At 44.2% G+C, this 18,324-nt stretch overlaps 1 protein-coding gene across 1 annotated transcript in view; it reads right to left on the bottom strand.

The window, feature by feature from the left end:
- Positions 1-9,547, bottom strand: part of LOC126423034 (uncharacterized) — a 130,170-nt gene extending 120,623 nt beyond the window's left edge. Inside the window, exon 1 of the mRNA XM_050087250.1 lies at positions 9,365-9,547. Within this exon, the coding sequence (XP_049943207.1) occupies positions 9,365-9,547 (183 nt within the window). The remainder of the gene's footprint in view (positions 1-9,364) is intronic.
- Positions 9,548-18,324: the final 8,777 nt, after the last annotated feature.

The following is an 18,324-nucleotide window of genomic DNA, read 5'->3' as shown; positions in this document are numbered from 1 at the left end:
ACCAACTTCTGCAAGCATAACAGTCTTTAACACGTTAAGTAGGCTAGCAGATCTATACTCTTTGACGATATGGTATCCATGTGCCAATGAGAAAAGAGCGCTGCGCGTGGTCTGAGAAAGCTCATTGTGTTTGATTGGACAAAGCGTGGGGCGAAGAGGCTGAGTCGAGTTGGGCGCAGCAACAAAAGGTGCCCCAGAGTAGTGACATGTTTCACAGACGTGTAAGGTTTGAGTACAACTGAAGTTAGAATCTCCCAGGCAATCGCTGATATCGTGTGCCTATTTTCTAGTTTCTAATTTCAGCCGTGCCATCGTGAAATTTACAGTATTTACACCACTTTAGCGACTGTTTTCCATGTTGAGATGTTACGCTCACGGCTATGTATGGTGGGTGATTTTCGAATAATGATACAGAGTCGGCTTTCTAGTGCTATTCGAATATTATGTGACTTAAAATCGCCACATTCTCACCTAATGAGCTTCTTTTCGTATTTCTTGAGGTTTACAGATTTTCTTTCGTGAAAGTATTTCACGTGTTGTGGATTTTTGTACCATGTTCTATAAGCTTGTATGCTGTATACGCCATGGTAGCTTAATGACAGATTTAAGGCAATAATACATTTTTCTACTCAAACATCCTACAAAGCCATTTCTTATCCCTTATCATTATTTTTATATTTTGGTGTATTTACGGCCGAACTGCACTTGGTAATCCCTATCTAGCTATCTCACGTGATGAGCGCTTTGCATTCAGGAAAAACAGAATTTTTTTCTTAATTATCACAGCGATCCAAGTGGTTCAGTCATTACGATGAGCATTTCGCTAGTCCTCTCCTCTGCACGCTTTTATAGACCTGGAGGTAAGTCGTCTGCTGTGGTTGCTGAGGTAGCTGGCAGGCCATTGTTTATGTATGAAAATTCCGTTGCTTTACGCATTGAGTTTTCAGCTTTCAGGGTAGCAAAGATTGGACCAAGCATGGCCAGTGTATGGAGCAAATCCACAAGCATAATGACTTACACATTATCCCTACGAAGTGTTTATCACAACTTAGCAAGTTTATAAAGCAATTCAGCTAACTTCATTAGTTAAAAATTCCGGGCTGAGAGGCCGCGATTGATCTGTAGAACTTCTTCTTCCTGACGTTTCGTTGCCAACTGCGAGCAACACCTTCCGAGGTGAGTCAACAATTTGCTGCAAGACCGTGGAGGTCCCGTTTATACAGAGCGCATAGAGGGCGCCCCATACGTCACGTGGGGCCGACTGTAAGTCTATCTCTGACTAACGTCACTATCCTCGATTTAGGCTAATCGATTGTCACATCGTTGGTGCAAAGTCGACCGCCATATCTTGTCTAACTTTAAGCCTTCCTCTCTTCTATTAAATTATTGTCCGTTTTGTGAATCTCTATAGCTTCCCTATACATAAGTGCATAGTAGTGCGATGTCCTGGCTAGCACGCTCGTCTCCCAAATTTTATTTCAGGATCATCGTCTTTAAAAACATGTTCCGGTACAGCTGATTTGTCGGTATGTTCTAGTCGACGGTTCCTTTCGATTTCGGTTAAGCAGGTATTCACACTTATTTTCGTTGTTCCAATATAAACCTTCCCACTGCTACACGGAATTTTATACACCCCAGGAGTTGCTAAGGGGTGTCTTGCGTCTTACGCCGATCTTAAACACTCACTAACCTCCTTGATGGGTCTAAAGATTGTTTCAACTTGAAACTTATCCAGAACTTTCCCAATACAATCATTAGACTCACCAAGAAGGTTAGTGAGCATTTAAGATCGGTGAAAGACGCACGACACACCTTATCAACTCCTGGGGTGTATGTAATTCCATGTAGCTGTGGCAAGGTTTAAGTTGGAACCACGAAAAGAAGTGTGAATAGCCGCTTAACCAAACACGGAAGAAACTGTCGGCTAGGTCATACCGACAAATCAGCTGTACTGGAACATGTTTTAAGGACGGTGATCATGAAATAAAATTTATTGACACGAACGTGCTAAACAGGACATCGCATTATTATGCACGTATGTGTAGGGAAGCTATAGAGATTCAGAAACACCACACTAAATCTAACAGAAAAGAGAATGGCTTAAAGTTAGACGAGATATGGCGGTCGACTTTGCAACAACGATGTGACAATCGATTACCTTCAATCGAGAATAATGACGTTAGTCAGAGACAGACTTACAGTCGGCCCCACGCGACGTATGGTGTTGCCCTCTATGCAAACGGAATCTCCACCGCCTGGCAGCCCTTCTCCAGCCGAGAGCTGAATTTAGATACCAAGCTCCGGCTGTATCACTCCGTTGTCCTACCCTCATTAACGTACGGTTCCACTGCGTGGGCCACGACTAGTAAGTCCCGGACGCTGACGCTCCAGCGCCTACAGAATGAAGTTGTCAGGTGGAGTCTCCACGCCCCTCCGCTCACCAGGGTTATGACGAGACAAATACAGCCCTTCTCAAGACGACCATTCGCCGTAAGGCTCGCCAACTGTACAGAAAAGTGGACGTCCTCCGTGAGACAATCGCTGGCCTCCAAACCATCGACACCACAGTTCCACAGCGCTGGCACCGACACCCCGTTCCGCTCACCATCCTGGAGTACTCGGATTCGGGCTATGACTGACGATAGGCCCAATAAGACTACGTTTTTCTGTCCGTTTCGTATAGACACTAGCTGTGGCCTGTTCCCGTCCAGCCACTTTTCTCCTTGACCATAGAGTTGGTGCATTGCTGCACCCCTCCTCTGTTCTTCCACCGTCGGAGGGTGGCACGGAACTTAAACTTCCACCGTCACACCTTCAAAGTGCTATGCTTGGCTGTTATTCAACCGTTGCTTTGAGTCTCCTCTTACTTGTCCACCGAGACAGTTGGACCGGATCTGAACCGGTGATGCTGTGTATCAGAAACCTGTCACCGAAAAAAGAAAAAAAAGTGCCTGGCAGTCTGTCGTTGACTCGTTGACTCACCTCGGAAGATGTTTCCCGCAGTTGTCAACGAAACGTCAGGAAGGAGAAGTTTTACAGATCAACCACAGCCTCACAGCCCGGAAGTTTTAACTAATGAAGACGCCGGCCGTGAAAGCCTACGCTTTATGATTAGATGAGTTGAGTTAACTGTTTACTTTCGCCCCCTCAGGAGACACCGCCTTAGTGAAACACTGTCCGTGTGGGCGAGGGGGTTTGTGTGATCCAATGAAGTGTAGGGCTATGCCGGTGGTGGTTTAACTACCGGCAGGGCCTCCCAAGCCGGACAGGTCTCCATAGAGGATCTCACAACGTCCCGTCTAGTGTCCTGTCCTATCCTATTCTGTTCTATCCCATACTATACATTCCCTTCCTTTCCTTTTCCTCCTTGTGATTGTGTGGCAGCACACACAGTCCCCTAACGTGGACAGCGGAAGATCCTTAGAAACTGGACAGCGGAAGATCCTTAGAAACCAGGACAACGTTGATGCACATAGGCCTTACTGCGAAGGGATGGATAGCATTCTGTAGTCGTGGTGAAGACAAGCTATCTAAGGGGTAAGGCCGTGAAATAAAACCTTGGCTGGTGTCCAGGCCATGAGGTGGCAGCCCCACCAGGACACTCGGGGGCTGTGGGCTGATAACCCGCATCACCAAAAAACACATATCACAGAAACTAAAAGGAGAAACAGCCGGATGGATCTTAAGGATATGACCTTTGGCCTGAAAAGGAAAACCCGCATCGGTTTTTGGAATGTAAGGACGTTGGGAGAGGCAGTGATGCTAAGACAGGTTGAAAAAGAGATGGAGAACTATCGGCTAGATATATTGGGACTAAGTGAAGTAAGGTGGCCAGAATCTGGGGAATTCCAAACACAAAATGGTGGAGTGTTGCTGTATGCGGCTCAGACAGGTGAGGACGCGATGCATAGGAATGGTGTATGGCTCTTACTATCTAAAAGCAGCAAGAAGAGCCTACTGGAGTGGAAACCAGTCTCAGAACGGATAATAACCGCACGCTTTAAAACAAATGTACGATATGTCACCGTAATTCAATGCTATGCACCTACTGAAATAGCTAGAGGAGAATTAAAAGATGCATTTTATACAGAGCTTAAGGGAGTCCTTAGACAAACAAACTCTAGGGACATAAAAACTTTAATGGGTGACTTGAACGCAAAAGTTGGTTCAGAAAATGAAGGGCTTGAACATATCATGGGCGTGCATGGCATGGGGATCAGGAATGTAAATGGTGAATTGTTGATAGATACATGCGCTGAACATGACCAAGTCATTGGAGGCACATTGTTTCCACATCGTAAGTGCTATAAGATAACGTGGGTTTCTCCAGACCACGTTACCGAAAATCAAATAGACCACATAGTCATAAGCCGCAAGTTCCGACACTCTCTGTTAGATGTCAGAAATAGAAGAGGGGCAGACGTTGGAAGTGACCACCACCTAGTTTTGGCGGAATTCAGACTGAAGATAGTGGCAAATAGAACCAAGCTCAATCATAGGTGCAAGAAAATAGATGTGGCAAGATTAAAAGACCAACAGATAAAATAAACATTTGCCCTTGAACTACAAAACAGTTTCCAGGTCCTCTCTGGCAAAAAATCAAGAACAGTTATTTAGATGTGGGAGAAAAAATCTTATGATTTAAGGCACATCAAAGGAAGGAATGGATCTCCGATGCTACGGGGAATGAAATCAGCCACAGGAAAGAAGTAAAACTTAAGTTAAATTTTTGTAAGACAAGAGCGCAGAAGAGCGAAGCGCATAAAGAATACATGGAGGCGAAAAAAAAGTGAAAACATTGCTACGTCGAGATAAAAGGAAATGGATAGATGAGCAAGCTAAATTAGCAGAAGAGGCAGCAAGACAAGGGAATATGAAAGAGCTCTACAACATTACCAAACGGTTGTCAATGAAGAACTTCAGACATGAAGGACCAGTTACGAACAAGAATGGTGTGATGCTTACAACTCAACAGGCACAGCTACAGAGATGGGAGGAGCACTCCAGGGAACTGTTAAATTGTGAAGACAACCAAGAGGAACAGGTAAGAGATGTTCCAGAGGAAGTCGAAGAAGATCAAGATATAAATTTGCAGTGCCCCACAATGGACGAAATTAGGATTGCCTTGAAAACACTAAAAAATACAAAGGCTCCAGGCCTAGACAACATAGCACCAGAGCTCTTAAAAGCCGATATTGAAAGTACTGTTAAAATGGTCCATCCTCTGCTGAAGCATATTTGGCTTGAAGAGAAATCTCCAAAGGAGTGGAGAAATGGCTTGGTGGTAAAGCTCCCAAAAAAGGGAAATTTGTCAGACTGTAACAACTGGCGTGGTATTACATTGTTGTCAGTGCCCAGTAAGGTCCTCACCAGAATTATTTTAAACAGAATTAAAGAATCCCTTGAAAAGTGACTGCGTAAAGAACAGGCCGGTTTTAGGGCACAACGCAGCTGTGTTGATCTTATTAACACTCTTAGGATCATCTTAGAGCAAAGCAAGGAATTCCAAGCAACCATGTACCTGGCATTCATTGATTTTCAAAAGGCCTTCGATTCTGTGAAACATAAAGTGCTCTGGCAGATGTTGCGGAAGTATGGCATACCACAGAAGATCTTAAACATCATAAAAGATCTATATGATGGCTACGAATGCTGCGTACTCCACAAGGGAAATATGACAGAGCCCATAAAAGTAACAACTGGAGTCGGGCAGGGTTGCATTTTGTCACCAACACTTTTTCTACTCATTCTAGACTCTGTTACGAGAAGAGTCACAGCAAGCAGGAGACGAGGAATCCAGTGGGGGATCCACGAACGTCTGGAGGATTTGGATTTTGCAGACGACATATTTTTATTAGCTCCAAGGCTGACTGATATGTAAGCTAAATTAAACTTGCTGAAAGAAGAAGCAGAGACTGCTGGCCTCAAGATAAATACAGGCAAAACAAAGGAAATGAGAGCAAATTCAGGGAACATGGAGGTGCCCCTGTTAATAGGTGAGCAGCGAGTGGAGACTGTCAACTCATTCCTGTATCTGGGTAGTATAGTGGAGCTGGAGATGACGTGAAAAACCGCATTAAAAAGGCAAATGCTGCCTTCACACAATTGTATCAAATATGGAAAAATAGAAATATCACATACAAAACAAAAATCTGTATTTTTAATACAAATGTGAAGGCTGTCCTTCAGGACGACAGTGAAAGCTGGAAAATGGATAAAAAGATAACACCCCAGTTACAAAGCTTCATAAATAGATGTCTTCGACGCACCATGAATATCTGGTGACCAGAAGAAATATGTAATGAGGAGCTCTGGCGAATAACAAACCAGATACCTTTAGAAGACCAGATACGAGAGAGAAAGTGGGGCTAGTTGGGGCACACCTTGAGAAAACCGGATGGAACCATCGAGAAAAAAGCATTGGAATGGAATCCCCAGGGAACAAGGAAGAGAGGAAGACCAAGGGGCACATGGAAGAGGACAGTGGAAGGGGAAGCAAAAAGAGTTGGCAAGACCTGGGCAGAATTGAGGCAAATGGCAAAAGACAGAGACGGATGGCGAGTTCTCCTGGATGCCCTATGCCCCCATAGGGGCCAAAGGAATTAATTCAAGTAAGTCATTATAAATATATCACACAAAGTAAGTTACTCCCGTTCCTTGTCATATTTCCTTCATAGTGAAGATAGATCGCTTCATTATATTAATTCATCGGTCTATGTGAAGGTATTTCAATTCGAGGCATATTTCAGGTTCCACATTTGCACGTGATTCAACTTGAAAAAAGAACAGGAGGCTTAAAATGGAACTTGTGAACTTCGATAGCTCCTTAAAGAGTAATTTCACTTCGTTCGATTTATTATTTTATTTTATTTTTGTATCTGTACTGAACCGAAAATATTGCACTATGCTGCAAATATTAACGGTATGTCTTTTGCGTCTGTTTTGCAAACAGTTCCATTCATTTACGGTACTTTCTATTGACAGTAGTAATGCCCACATCACAATTTGCCCTCAATGTTGCATTCAGCACTACTCGGGCCTGTGTCGGGTTCATTTTGTTAGCTACATGTCATCTGTGATACACAGCATTATGGATGGATGGGTTTACTAATGAAGAGGTGGTTGATATGCAGCTTGTGTAAAGTTTCAAGGAATGCAGTAGAATAGCGGCACTATTGTGTTATGCTGAGGTGTTTTCGCAACGACGGCAACAACGCCACACAATTTTTGCATCTGCAAATTTTGTAGATCCTCATCAGTAAACATATCATTAATTCCGTGTACAGCTGTAAACGTGCAACTCATACTGCCTAATAAACGGAGACACACACACCAGTTCTGAATGTCACCTTGAGTGCGGAGAGTGGATTGGGCGAAAGTGTTGTCAACAGCAAATTCCGTTGTAGATTGACCATATTCTCAGAGACCTCAGATTTCATCTCATTTTGTTGTTAATATACAGATTATTAAAAATCCTTGTTTGTAAATGAACACTTAAATTCACATCTGCCGTCAGTACCCCATTCGATATAGCTGATTAGAAAAGTAGAGGAACTCCCAATTAGATTTTAGTTAAAACAACACACTATTCACATGCTCCCGAGAGTATTTCTTCAAAGATAGAAGACAGATTACGACACTCTTTGAATTTCAGACGTAATTCAGTGCTCAAGAACAAATATTTCAGGCCACACTATTTCACTAACATGTCCTTTTTGAGGCAAATTACGTAGTACAAAAAAAATAGAAACGTTGAAAAAATGAACAGTAAAACTGACTTCTGAAAGAAACATGGTCCAAACAGGCTGTAATATATTTATTGTTCTTGCTATTAACTCATTTCAGCTGTTTGTCGTTTTGAAGTACTTTTCACAAGCCTAAAGCTTCATATCATATTTGACTAAATAGCCAGTACGTATCTAAAGGTGCACATCGCTTTCATGTGAATGTTTAGTATAAACATAACCCTTAAACGCACCGGATTACAACCGCTAATAATCATCAACATAACTTTCATTTAACAGGAATAAACATTGATATTGCAATTGCTTAATACTCTTTTCCCCAAACAAGACATACAGCGGGTAGTCTCCAAACTAAACGGATGTAATAAATTAAACGAAAGTTGGGCATTCTGACTACTGCTTCACGGTATACGTTTTCCTCATAAAGTTTCTTGCAAATAATCCACTACAGCTCAAAAGGAGCAATGACGTACCTAATTATAAAATCAGAGGGAAAAATTACATTCATTACCCCATATGAAGTTTGCCTGTAACACAAAAAGGGATTCACAATGCTGGAACAAAAATTTTAGTTCACTACCCAGTGATATAAAATGTCTTACAGACAGCAAAGTAAAACTTGAAATCAAATTTAGAAAGTTTCTTCTTCACAACTCGCTCTATTCCGTACAAGAATTTCTATTAATTTGTTAAAGATGGTGGGTAGGACTTATTAACACAAAACGTCCGTATATCCTTTTCCTTTTTGAAAAAACTTAGAACTGTTCAGAATGTGGCCATATGTACGAATTAAATCTGCGATGTGAATGTAAAATGACTATTTCCACATAATTACGGTGTATCGTGGAAAAAGACCCACGAAAGAGGAGGCTAACGAACTAACTCTAGGACGTGGGAGATTTGATCTGGCGACTCATTTCACGGTTGCCTTCGTTGTCGCACTTTTTCTCAAAAATTGGTTCAAATGGCTCTGAGCACTATGGGACTTAACATATGAGGTCATCAGCCCCCTAGAACTACTTAAACCTAACTAACCTAAGGACATCCCACAGATCCATGCCCAAGGCAGGGTTCGAACCTGCGACCGTAGTGGTAGCGCGGTTCCACACTGAAGCGCCTAGAACCGCTCGACCAAACGGCCGGCCGCACTTTTTCTCCCTCAGTCAAATTCAGGAGTGGCTGCCGACAACTTGCACCGTAACTGGATGCTTACTGAGCTTCAAAATGGTTCGAATGGCTCTGAGCACTATGGGACTTAACTTCTGATGTCATCAGCCCCCTAGAACTAGAACAACTTAAACCTAACTAACCTAAGGACATCACACTTCCATGCCCGAGGCAGGATTCCGACGTGCGACCGCAGCGGTCGCGCCCTTCCAGACTATAGCACGTAGAACCGCTCGGCCACCCCGGCCGGCGATTACTGAGCTGTTAATCGTGTTGCACTACTCAATGTATTTCGTCTGGACCGTCTTTGATCAGGGTTATCACAACTTACAACAGATCGTGTGTTTCTTCTCGCGCTACCATGTAGTCCAGTACTGTTTACTTCGTGTAACTTTGTGTACTGGGAATAAGCCAGGAGGAGTGGCTACTGTATACGCTACAGTGAGACGTGCCTGCTCTGGGTGAAGGAAGACGGCGCAGAAGGCGACGTCGGCGCTGCCTGTGGACACGTCCCAGAGGAGTCCGCCGCTGTAGGAGCCGTTAGGCAGCAAGTGACCCCAATGCTCGGCCCCGGGCAGGTCGTGCAGCCGCCACCGAAGGCCCAGCACCTCACTGACCTCCACCAGCAGGGCCATCTCTACCCCCAGTGGCGTTCCTTCTGGCACGCGACCATCTGGCTGGTCATGAAAGCATATCTGGATTCAAATGCGCTGAAGGAAAAGAAAATTCCAACACCGAAAAATAATAAATACAGTGTAATGAAGTTTCGCGAATATACACTATTAGCCATTAAAATTGCTACACCACGATGATGACGTGCTACAGGAAGAAGATGCTGTGCTATGCAAATGATTAGCTCTCCAGAGCATTCGGACAATGTTGGCGCCAGTGGCGACACCTACAACATGCTGACATGAGGAGACTTTCCAACCGATTTCTCATACACAAACAGCAGTTGACCGGCGTTGCCTGGTGAAACGTTGTTGTGATGCCTCGTATAATGAGGAGAAATGCGTACCATCACGTTTCCCACTTTCATAAAGATCGGATTGTAGCCTATCGCGATTGCGGTGTATCGTATCGCGACATTGCTGCTCGCGTTGCTCGAGATCCAATGACTGTTAGTAGAATATGGAATCGGTGGGTTCGGGAGGGAAATATGGAACGCCGTGCAGGATCCCAACTGCTTCGTATCACTACCAGTCGAGATGACAGGCATCTTATCCGCATGGCTGTAGCGGATCGTGCAGCCACGTCTCGATCCCTGAGTCAACAGATTGGGACGTTTGCAAGACAACAACCATTTGCACGAACAGTTAGACGACGTTTGGAGCAACATGGAGTATCAGCTCGGAGACCATGGCTGCGGTTACTCTTGACACTGCATCACAGACAGGAGCGCCTGCGATGGTGTACTCAACGACAAACCTGGGTGCACGAATGGCAAAACGTCATTTTTTCGGATGAATCCAGGTTCTGTTTACAGCATCATGATGGCCGCATCCGTGTTTGGCGACATCGCGGTGACCGCACATTGGAAGCGTGTATTCGTCATCGCCATACTGGCGTATCACCCGGCGTGACGGTATGGGGTGCCATTGGTTACACGTCTCGGTCACCTCTTGCTCGCACTGACCGCAATTTGAACAGTGGACGTTACATTTCAGGTCTGTTACGACCCATGGCTCCACCCTTCATTCGATCCCTTCGAAACACTACATTTCAGCAGGATAATGCACGACCGCATGTTGCAGGTCCTGTACGGGCCTTTCTGGATACAGAAAATGTTCGACTGCTGCCCTGGCCAGCACATTCTCCAGATCTCTCCGCAACTGAAAACGTCTGGTCAATGGTGGCCGAGTGACTGGCTCGCCACAATACACCGGTCACTACTCTTGATGAACTGTGGTATCGTGTCGAAACTGCATGGGCAGCTGTACCTCTGCACGCCATCCAAGTGCTGTTTGACTCAATGCCCAGGCGTATCAAGGCCGTTATTATGGCCAGAGGTGGTTGTTCTGGGTACTGATTTCTCAGGATCTATGCACCCAAACTGCGTGAAAATGTAATCATATGTCAGTTTTAGTATAATATATTTGTCCAATGAATACCCGTTTATCATCTGCATTTCTTCTTGGTGTAGCAATTTTAATGGCCAGTAGTGCACTTACTTAGGTAACATATTCAAGCGATTGACATGACAACGTCACAGGTTCATGTAAGAGCCGGATAAACCAATATAAATGCGACACCCCACACGTCAAGAATTGCTACAGAGTGGCTCCAGGAACTCTCTTCTGAGTTTAAACACCTCCGCAGGCCACCAAACTCCTCAAATATGAACATTATTGAGCATATCTAGGATGCGTTGCATCATGCTGTTCAGGAGAGATCTCCACCCCCTCGTACTCTTGCGAATTTGTGGGCAGCTCTGCAGGATTCATGGTGTCAGTTCCCTCCCTCAGTACTTCTGACATTAGTCCAATCCATGCCACGTCGTGTTGCGCCACTTTTGCATGCTCGCGGGAGTCCTATACGATATTAGGTAAGTGTACCAGTTTCTTTAGTTCTTCAGTGTAGGTGCTGAAGTACATGATTCGGTTTATTTAGAAAAGAAAACAGTAAAGTCTTCAAAACTCATAGACAAATTAACCTTCCTCTTCGGAAAAAACATCTAACGGCTTTGTCCGGTCTCTTCCGTGTCTAGATGCCTCAGAAATTTCCAAGTGGTCTATTTTTGGTTAACATCATGTGTTAGGGTCTAAGAATACTTCATTTCTAGTTGCGATATCACATGCACGTTTTGGCATTCTAATACCTTCAGGAGTACTTTTGATTTTGGGAGTAATTGATCTAACCTGTTTCTGGAACTCATTTTCTTCGTACGCTTCTGGCGTCCGTACTATAGACGTCAGACATCCTTAAAGTTTTTCTCGAACTCTACTCGAACTGAATTCTCGCTTCTTGCTCTGCACGTGGCAATAGTAGAGTGTAAATCGACGTAAGCCGGTTACATGAGGCGAATGACGCCAGTAACCTGTACTTATTTACATGGGTATTGACATTAATCTCGTCGGCTAGTGATAACTTTGTCCCACTCACTAGCATAACCTTGGTACAGTGTTGAAGTTCCTCAAGCCTCACAGTGAGAGGTAATCAATGTTAATTATTAACAATGAAATGCCGGCCGGGGTGGCCGAGCGGTTCTAGGCCCTACAGTCTTGAACCGCGCAACGGCTACGGTCGCATGTTCGAATCCTGCCTCGGGCATGGGTGTGTGTGATGTCCTTCGGTTAGTTAGGTTCAAGTAGTTCAAAGTTCTAGGGGACTGATGACCTCAGAAGGTAAGTCCCATAGTGCTCAGAGCCATTTGAACCATTTTTTGAACAATGAAATGATTACAGATGTGAGCTGCATTTGTGATTAATAATAGAAAAAGATATAACAGATAAGATGCATCAGCTGAAGGAGTGTAAACAGAGTAGATCATAGCAGCTTTACTTTAATAATATCTTCTTCAAGGTGATTCAAAAAGATTCAATTGATTTCACAAGATTACAAGTTCTACATGAATGTAGATACAAGCCTGGGAAAAATTTTACCTGATGCAGCAAAACTTAGTCGCAAGCTGGCAGTGTGTGTGATTGCCGACACTGGCTTCTGTGGGGCAGGTAAAACTATCGTTTACTAGCCAATGCTGTGATAAAACAGCAGCAACAGACAGAGCAATGTGGAACGGGCTGATAACGCTCGATCTAACAATTTTCAGAGACTCAGAAGTTATAGCGTTTTCATGAAACAATTGCTACGTTTTGTAAATCTTGACCATCTGAAATAATATGCTTCGTTTTAAATATTCGTCGCTTCAGCAATCACACTGCATGAGTTTTATTGTTCAATCACACTGCGTTTCCAGCGCTGCAGATATCATTTAACAATTTCTGGCTACATGAAGAACCAAAGAATATCTGTTTAACGCATGTATAACGTCTCAGGACTCCACCGCATCACTTAGTAGGTTAGGAAGTTTTGCATGCATTAAAGGCTTCAGAGGGCAAAGCTATTTGCTCTACGCAAGCGGCGTTTATAAGAAACGACTTAATACACGATGATAGCTTTTGTACAGTAATATAATCACTGTTCAAACCTAAAATATTTAAGAATCATTTCAAAATGGTCGCTCTGTTACGCTTGCGAGAGTTCTGTCAAATCAGGAATATTATTATTCAAGCCACACTGCGTTTCTTGCAGTGCAGATTGAATGGCATTAAGGCAAACCATGTTCAAGAAGTTTCACCGACAACCACGTTTAAATCTTCAAGGTATGGCAGACTTTCATTAAAAACGAGGCAATAACGTTATTATTAAAGTTTCGGACTTGGCGCGAAATATAAACGAACAGTCTTACACGAAAGTTACGTTATGATTTCAGACGGTTGTTGATGATGTACACAATGCAGTACGCTACAGATATTGCTGGTGTGTGACACTTTTCATAGTTTGCAACAGCATTGTTTGTGATACGAGTTCTCAATTCTCCAGTGGTCTCCATTTCTATAAGATGCTTTTAGTTAAGAAACGGTATTTAAGATCTCCCCGACAGTAACTACACTACTGGCGATTAAAATTGCTACACCAAGAAGAAATCCAGATGATAAAGGAGTATTCATTGGACAAATATATTATACTAAAACTGACATGTGATTACATTTTCACGCAATTTGGGTGCATAGATCCTGAGAAATCAGTACCCAGAACAACCACCTCTGGCAGTAATAACGGCCTTGATACGCCTGGGCATTGAGTCAAACAGAACTTGGATGGCGTGCAGAGGTACAGCTGCCCATGCAGCTTCGACACGGGACCACGGTACATCAAGAGTACTGACTGGCATATTGCATATTGTGACGAGTCAGTTGCTCGGCCACCATTCAACAGACGTTTTGAATTAGTGAGAGATCTGGAGAATGTGCTGGCCAGGGCAGCAGTCGAACATTTTCTGTATCCAGAAAGGCCCGTACAGGACCTGCAACATGCGGTCGTGCATTATCCTGCTGAAATGTAGGGTTTCGCAGGGATCGAATGAAGGGTAGAGCCACGGGTCGTACCACATATGAAATGTAACGTACACTGTTCAAAGTGCCGTCAATGCGAATAAGAGGTGACCGAGACGTGTAAGCAATGGCACCCCATACCATCACGCCAGGTGATACGCCAGTATGGCGATGACGAATACACGCTCCCAAGGACGGCCGGAGTGGCCGTGCGGTTCTAGGCGCTACAGTCTGGATCCGAGCGACCGCTACGGTCGCAGGTTCGAATCCTGCCTCGGGCATGGATGTGAATGATGTCCTTAGGTTAGTTGGGTTTAATTAGTTCTAAATTCTAGGCGACTGATGACCTCAGTAGTTAAGTCGCATAGTGCTCAGAGCCATTTGAACCACGCTTCCAATGTGCGTTCACCGCGATGTCGCCAAACACGGATGCGACCATCATGATGCTGTAAACAGAACCTGGATACATCCGAAAATATGACGTTTTGCCATTCGTGCACCCAGGCTCGTCGTTGAGTAGACGATCGCAGGCGCTCCTGTCTGTGATGTATCGTCAAAGGTAACCGCAGCCATGGTCTCCGAGCTGAGAGTCCATGCTGCTCCAAACGTCGTCGAACTGTTCATGCAGATTGTTGTTGCCTTGGAAACGTCCCCATTTATTGAATCAGGGATCGAGACGTGGCTGCACGATCCGTTACAGACATCCGGATAAGACGCCTGTCATCTCGACTGCTAGTGATACGAGGCCGTTGGGATCCAGCACGGCGTTCCGTATTACCCTCCTGAACCCACCGATTCCATATTCTACTAACAGTCATTGGATCTCGATCAACGCGAGGAGCAATGTCGCGATACGATACACCGCAATCGCGATAGGCTACAATCCGACCTCAGAAACGTGATGGTACGCATTTCTCTTCGTTACACGAGGCTTCACAACAACGTTTCACCAGGTAACGCCGGTCAACTGCTGTTTGTGTATGAGAAATCGGTTGGGAACTTTCCTCATGTCAGCACGTTGTAGGTGTCGCCACCGGCGCCAATCTTGTGTGAATGCTCTGAAAAGCTAATCACTTGCATATCACAGCATCTTCTTCCTGTCGGTTAAATTTCGCGTCTGTAGCACGTCATCTTCGTTGTGTAACAATTTTAATGGGCAGTAGTGTAAATCATTCCAGAGGGCAATGTGTTAATCTAAAGTTGCACAGCCTTTCGAAACTGGCTGCTAGTTTAAAATTGTGTTGCCAGGCTGGGTCTCCAACTGGGAACCTTGCTGTTCACGGGGTCTTAGCAGGCGCTCTCACGACCCGCTTCTCACGAAATCGCTTCTTCTCCTGCCTTCCAAATTACACAGAAGTTCTACTTTATACATCAGGAGGTCACTAGTCCAGGAAGAACGGATACGACGCAGAAATGGGTTATCAACAGCCTAGGATATAGTTTACCAAATGCATTTTTCTCTTTGCAGTGGACCGTGTGACGTTTTGGATTTCACAGGAGGGCTTTCTTGTGATAACTTATTAAAGAATGTTCAGTGTACACTGTTGTGATACTTGCTAGCTGAATAAAAGCGGGCCTCGAATACGGAATATTGCCCTTTGTAGGCAACGTTCTTACCGCGAGAGCTCTGCAGGCACGACTCACGAGCCGCAAAGTAAACTTATGTGCAGTCTGAAAGGTAGGAGGGAGGTAGTGGCAGAATTAGCGCTATGAGTGTGGCCCGTGAATCAAACCTGGATGCTAATCGATGAGACCACAAAAGGCGAAGTTGCGGAATCGAGTCCCAGTGCGGCACACAGTTTTAATCTGCCAGTAAGGTTCACCAAAGTTGTTAATAAAACACTATTTTAGTCGATACGTTGCAGTATTTCCAGAGACCATTGGGGAAGTTTTGCAGTGCAAAGTGGACAGGATACTTACGTCGCGGCCCCAGGCATTCCTGTAGGAGAAGGGAGGGCAGTGGAACGTGGACACGGTAATGTGCCGCCCCTGGGCGTTAGGCAGCCTCGCGTCACTGCCTGTGGACCGCAGCTCGGCCGGATGCACGCTTCGGAACCGCCGATCTGCGCTCGGGAGTACGGCGTCGTCCAGCAAATACACGCCCTGCACGCACGTCGAACAGAACTATAGACCTGTATCTCTAACGTTGTAGGATTTTGGAACACGTACTATGTTCGAGTGTAACGACTTTTCTGGTTCAAATGGCTCTGAGCACTATGGGACTTAACATCTGTGGTCATAAGTTCTTACTTAAACCTAACTAACCTAAGGACATCACACACATCCATGCCCGAGGCAGGATTTGAACCTGCGACCGTAGCAGTCGCGCGGTTCCTGACTGAGCGCCTAGAACCGCTAGACCACCGCGGCCGGCTGACTTTTCTGGAGACTAGAAATCTACTAAGTACGAATCAGCATGGGTTTCGAAAAAGACGATCGTATGAAACCCAGCTCGCGCTATTCGTCCACGAGACTCAGAGGGCCATAGACACGGGTTCCCATGTGGATGCCGTGTTTCTTGACTTCCGCAAGGTGTTCGATACAGTTCCCCACAGGCGTTTAATGAACAAAGTAAGAGCATATCGACTATCAGACCAATTGTGTGATTGGATTGAAGAGTTCCTAGATAACAGAACGCAGCATGTCATTCTCAATGGAGAGAAGTCTTCCGAAGTAAGAGTGATTTCAGGTGTGCCGCAGGGGAGTGTCGTAGGACCGTTGCTATTCACAATATACATAAATGACCTTGTGGATAACATCGGAAGTTCACTGATACTTTTTGCAGATGATGCTGTGGTATATCGAGAGGTTGTAACAATGGAAAACTGTACTGAAATGCAGGAGGATCTGCAGCGAATTGACACATGGTGCAGGGAATGGCACTTGAATCTTAATGTAGACAACTGTAATGTGCTGCGAATTCATAGGAAGAAAGATCCCTTATCATTTAGCTACAATACAGCAGATCAGCAACTGGAAGAATTTAATTCCGTAAATTATCTGGGAGTAGGCGTTAGGAGTGATTTAAAATGTAATGATCATATAAAGTTGATCGTCGGTAAAGCAGATGCCAGACTGAGATTCATTGGAAGAATCCTAAGGAAATGCAATCCGAAAACAAAGGAAGTAGGTTACATTACACTTGTTCGCCCACTGCTTGTATATTGCTCACTAGTGTGGGATCCGTACCAGATAGGGTTGACAGAAGAGATAGAGAGGATCCAACGGAGAGCAGCGCGCTTCGTTACAGGATAATTTAGTAATCGCGAAAGCGTTACTGAGATGATAGATAAACTCCAGTGGAAGACTTTGCAGGAGAGACGCTCAGTAGCTCGGTACGGGCTTTTGTTGAAGTTTCGAAAACATACCTTCGCCGAAGAGTCAAGCAGTATATTGCTCCCTCCTGCGTATATCTTGCGAAGATAAGGATAAAATCAGAGAGGTTAGAGCCCACACAGAGGCATACCGACAATCTTTCTTTCCACGAACAATACGTGACTGGAACAGAAGGGAGAACCGATAGAGGTACTCAAAGTACCTTCCACCACACACCGTCAGGTGGCTTGCGGAGTATGGATGTAGATGTAGACGTAGATGTTAAAATCCTGAGATCAGTTACCTCGTATAAACCACCCAATTTCGAAGTGGGGAAAGAGATCGGAAGGAATTAAATAAATAGCAAAGTGTAGTGTACACGAAGTTTCAACAGAGTCCATCCAGTTTCGTGAGAGTATATCTTTCTCATGACTGTAGTTATAAAGTTCGGGCTAATTTCTGAGCCGTTATTTCTCTTTTTGAACTGCAAATTCCTTAACCTTTAATATAAAGGGTGAGGGAGGACTTGACCCATACAGTGACCATTTCATTTGAACAAATTTATTTGCATCATAGATAAAGCATTAAAAGAATTACAATCATAAATCAGATAATAATTTCTTTAAGAAACGCCATTCAAGCAAACTTTACAAACTGCTTGTTACATAAAACTACAAATGAATTAATCTCTTTAAAAACATTTAAAAACCTGCCACTCAGATGCGAAATAATCTCTTTACAAACATTTGAAAAAAAGCGGCCACTTGGGCCAAGTAAACCATTTAAAATGAACTTTACATTAAATAACCAGGAAATCAATTATTATTTCCCCATAGATTGAAAACCGCCCCTCCCGGGCGAGATATTTCCAGACAACTTTACAAGCTTATAGACAGTTTGATCAATAATAACCCAGTTATTTCCCCATCAAAATTGACATACGCCACTACGGCTGAATTGCACCACAATTTTAGAAAACGGTTTTAATTAAGACTCATTCTTCTAGAAATCCCTCAAAATTCTTGGAGCCACCACAAGTTTTA

The sequence above is a fragment of the Schistocerca serialis genome, chromosome 1 (assembly GCF_023864345.2).
Source record: "Schistocerca serialis cubense isolate TAMUIC-IGC-003099 chromosome 1, iqSchSeri2.2, whole genome shotgun sequence".
NCBI classification, from domain to species: domain Eukaryota; kingdom Metazoa; phylum Arthropoda; class Insecta; order Orthoptera; family Acrididae; genus Schistocerca; species Schistocerca serialis.
Note: the sequence above shows the minus strand (reverse complement) of the source record. Positions and strands in the feature narration are given on the sequence as shown.